The sequence below is a fragment of the Passer montanus genome, unplaced genomic scaffold (genome assembly GCF_014805655.1).
Source record: "Passer montanus isolate IOZ18808 unplaced genomic scaffold, ASM1480565v1 scaffold137, whole genome shotgun sequence".
NCBI lineage: Eukaryota > Metazoa > Chordata > Aves > Passeriformes > Passeridae > Passer > Passer montanus.
Genome location: NW_024360608.1, coordinates 13,856 through 18,323, shown reverse-complemented (window position 1 = coordinate 18,323; position 4,468 = coordinate 13,856). Strand labels below are relative to the sequence as shown.

General features: G+C 46.4%; 1 protein-coding gene across 1 annotated transcript; it reads left to right on the top strand.

Moving 5' to 3' along the window:
* The first annotated feature begins 580 nt into the window (after positions 1 to 580).
* On the top strand, positions 581 to 4,171 carry LOC120497747 (trypsin-like). Its single transcript, XM_039699630.1, has 6 exons — positions 581 to 595; positions 808 to 894; positions 1,683 to 1,851; positions 2,551 to 2,804; positions 3,388 to 3,524; positions 3,915 to 4,171. The coding sequence occupies exons 2-6, from the start codon at positions 855 to 857 to the stop codon at positions 4,062 to 4,064; spliced, it is 750 nt and encodes a 249-aa protein (XP_039555564.1). The 5' UTR covers positions 581 to 595; positions 808 to 854; the 3' UTR covers positions 4,065 to 4,171.
* Positions 4,172 to 4,468: the final 297 nt, after the last annotated feature.

Here is a 4,468-nt window from a genome sequence, read left to right as displayed (position 1 = left end):
CTATTTGTGTTCACAGCATTATTGCTCATCTACATTACACTCATAAACATCAGCATTGTACTGAAATTCTTGTGTGGCAAAAACGAGTCTGTAGAACATTCCAAAGATGAATAAAAGCATGGTTTGGGACTTAGGCAGATATTTTAATACAGGTTAGCAGAGAGGAATTAAAAAAGGGAGACGCTGAGCATTCCCACATTTGAACTATTTAACTTGGGAAACAGTGGGGGGCACAGGATCATTTTTCTATCCTCCCTTTTGAAATTACAATGGAGGAATTTGATTTAGGAAAAAACTGTATTGCATGTGATAAAAACACACATTATGCAAGAAAAGGAATTTGCTTAAATAAATTTAACAAAGTTATCCACAGGGTCTGCTGGAGTTTTGGGGGTTTTTTTCCCCAAAAAGTGCAATGTATGTCTCTGTCCACTCCCTAAAATATGCAACTTTGGGTAAAAACATGCATTTTAAAGAAAGATACCATCAGCACAGAGAAATCTGAAAGAGGTTTCAGGGTTGTTATTCCTGTTGTACAGGTGCTGTGTATAAGAATGAGACAGACAAACAACTACACATCTTCCAAAGCCAAAAGGTATTTTTCGATTGAAGGCTACCTAACAGAATAATTAAAATAGCTCTCTATCTTAGCAGAGGTTTATGATTAACGGGTGTGACATTTGTACATTCTATCAATGCCTGCTCATGCCCACATTTGGAACTTCAAATTTTCCACTGTGTACTTTTTTGTCTGGAGAAAACCTTGGACTAGAGATAAGACCATCACCAAAAACATATTTCTAGCAGCTCCCACGTCCAGTCAGCCTGTCTGGGTTTGAGGTTGAATCAGGACCATGAAGTGCCTGCTGTTCCTCGCCTTTATTGGGGTGGCTGGTGAGTATATTTTTTATTTCAATTTCTTTAATTTAATAGGAAGCTGATTTTCTAGATCAAAACTGCAAGGTAGCATGTTGTGGGAAAGTCAAGTCCAGTTTTGACTTGCACATGTCAGAGCCCTGCAACTTCCATCTTCTGTCTGCTCATAATGCCTTGTGCCACAAGCTGGGGAATAAACACCTTTATAGGGGTTCCCAACCCAGCTATGGAGTTGTGGCCACAGCTTTAGAAAAAGGCTGCCTCCTCCTTCAGGACTAAGAAGTGCATAAGGAATAGTTCTGGACCAAGAAGTCCTAAGGCAACTGCAAAATTTTGGACCCTCGGTGGGTGTTCCAAGAAAATATCACTGCACAGTAGTTTTTACTTTTTCCCTCAGTCAACCCTTGACTGTTTCAGTAGACAGGATGCAGGGAAAGACACACCCGTGATCTGATCCAACAAGAACATTTCTGCGTCTCTGTGTTCCCTCAGGGAGTAGCCAGCAGAGCTTTAGTTACAGAAATGTGAGGCACCAGTGTAAGTCTGATCCCCTTCTTTGAGGGTGCAGCAAATGCAGGTGCCTTAGACCTGCCCACCAGCACTGCCCTGAGTGTCCACAGAAGGGGAGCCTACAAGTGAGGGGCTTCAGACAGGCAATCACAGCGCAGACTACAGCCCACATTACCTTAGGCCAGCTGTTGACACATGGCACTTTTGACTGTTTCAGTAGGATGCAGGGAAAGACACACCCGTGATCTGATCCAACAAGAACATTTCTGTGTTGACACATGGCACTTGTCTCGCAGTTGCCTTCCCCACCTTTGCTGAAGATGATGATGACAAGATTGTGGGAGGCTTCACCTGTGCAAAGAACTCTGTGCCCTATCAAGTGTCCCTGAATTCTGGATATCACTTCTGTGGAGGTTCCCTCATCAGCAGCCAGTGGGTCGTGTCGGCTGCTCACTGCTACAAATCGTGAGTGGAAAAATTACATCCTTCCATAACCTACTTCTGTCTTCCAGTTCACTTCTAGCAGGAATTCTGAGCTATGAGATAGAAATATGTAAGTGCCTCCATTCTCACCAGAGACAGCCAAGGGATGGGTGGATCATTCAAGAAGCCAGGCCGAGGCATCCTGAGGGGTTTTCCACTTCTGCAAGTGTCCTATGAAGGCAGAGCATTTTCTGAAATAACAGTGGAATAATCAAGCAGAGAGTTCTGGGCTGTGATTTCTTATCAGTTGCATGAATCTTGTTAAGGCATTCTCCCTGGAGAACAGGAGGAGGATCGAGGTCAGACTGGAGCTGTTTGCCTTGTCCCAGAATATTTGTATTTAGTGCTGCTCTGTATTCAGCTGCTGTCAAGTATTTACAAACCTGCAGAAATTGACCACCCATGGCTGAAGTTGGTTAAGATGTCAGTGTGGATCCCCATAGTGCTGCTCTGTATTCAGCTGCTGTCAAGTATTTACAAACCTGCAGAAATTGACCACCATGGTTGGAGTGGGTTAAGATGTCAGTGTGGATCCCCTGGGCTCCCTGCAGGACAAGAAAGATCCCCTGTCCCAGAAGGCTTCTGTGGCAGTGATGTTGGAGCGAGTGCACTCAGTGACAGGGAGGTTTCTCTCAACCTGCCCGTATCAGTAAAGCACACGCTGTGCCTTGTGTTTTCCAGTCGCATCCAAGTGCAGCTCGGGAAACACAACCTGGAGCTCACCGAATCCACACAGCAGTTCATCAACTCTGCTAAAGTCATCCGCCACTCCGGCTACAGCGCCTACACCCTGGACAATGACATCATGCTCATCAAGCTGGCCACCCCAGCCAAGCTCAACAATGCTGTCCAAACCATTCCTCTGCCTACCAGCTGCGTGGCCGCCGGCACCAGCTGCCTGATCTCTGGCTGGGGCAACACTCTCAGCAGTGGCTGTGAGTACTCTGGGGGAGCATACAGAGCCTTGGGGGCCCAGGACAGTCTCTAAGACCTGGCCATTAACCCCCAACAGGACAGGCTAAAACACAGGGAAGTGCTGTGGGACAGCTTTTTTGAGTGACATGTCAGTGTAGGGACTGCACACTTAATGTCAACAGAGCTGTCAGTTCTCTGGGAATAAGGGTGAAGTTAAGGACTGTGACTGTTGAATTCCTACCAGAGATCTCTGTTCTCTCACGCCAATGGTCAGAGATATGCATGGTGAGAGGTGTCTATTCCACTGATGACATCTAAACCTGCACCAGAAGAGAGGACAGTTTTCCTGAGACTCAGTGTAGGTATCACAAGAGAGGCCCCACTCCTGCCAACTGATGAATTTCCAGTGCCAGAAAAGATAAGGTGGCTGCAGTACAGAATGGTGGGCCCATGGGTAGCATTTGTTCCATCTCTACAGAAGGTACTCATGCTGTGCTTACTGTTGACAGGAAGCAGGATTGCTTCTAGAACTGCTAAGATCTTCTCTGAGTTCTGAAAAGGACTCAGCAATGCCATCAACCATCTCTCCCTTTTTCTTTGCAGCTAACTACCCAGACCAACTGCAGTGCCTGAACGCTCCGGTCCTCTCTGCCAAGCAGTGCTCTGATGCCTACCCTGGGCAAATTACCAAGAACATGATGTGTGTAGGATTCGTGGAGGGAGGAAAAGACTCCTGCCAGGTAACTCATCAGCCTCTCCTTTCCCAGTCATTTCTCTCCTGCCTTTTCCCAGCTGAAGAGGCCTTCACATTACAGAGTCAGCTGTACTCACTGCACTGTTAAATCTGAGTTTTTGAATGACATCAAAGCCTTTGGGCACACATATCCTGAAGGTTTTCCAAGTACTGCATCTGGCAAAAACAGGCAGTTGACTCATCCTTAGCTGTGGTGCCCTTGAAGCTCAAGTCAGGCATGGTAGCATCAGGTGGAGAGTGTGAATCAGCCTTTGTAGAACTTTTGTGCAGAGTACCCCTGGCAGGATTTCCTGCAGAGGCAGTGATCTCAGGGATCTCTGGCTCATTGCTGAGGCTGATGCCATTTGCTGAATATCCCTACCCTTTTCGTGCACAGGGAGATTCCGGCGGTCCCGTGGCCTGCAATGGAGAGCTCCAGGGCATTGTCTCCTGGGGTTATGGGTGTGCCCAGAAGGGCCATCCCGGAGTTTACACCAAGGTTTGCAACTACGTCTCCTGGATCCAGTCCACCATCGCCGCCAACTGAGACGCTTGTTTGGTGTGACCTGCCTTTTCTCATCATCATTCCTGTTCTTTTGGGTCTGGACAAGCAAAAAAATATGAGAAATCAATAAAGACTTTCAGGCACCCCTACTTTGTGCACTGTTTCTCTGGGAACTTCTATAGCCTGTGGTATGGAGCACATAGATAGTGTATGCCACAAAGAAGGAAGTATTTACTATTTTCAGTGCCTGTAGAACTGGAAGCATCTTGGAAAACTTTACAGACTCATTTTTAAATCTTTCAATCAGTTATTTTCACTTGTTTCCGAAACCTTTAATTTATGACAGTTACTCCCCATTTCTCACTTTGAAAAGCCCATTTCAGGCTTCTGCCTCCTCCTTCTATAGCTCTCCAGTCCATTCACTCTGGAGAAGGTTGCTTGCTTCT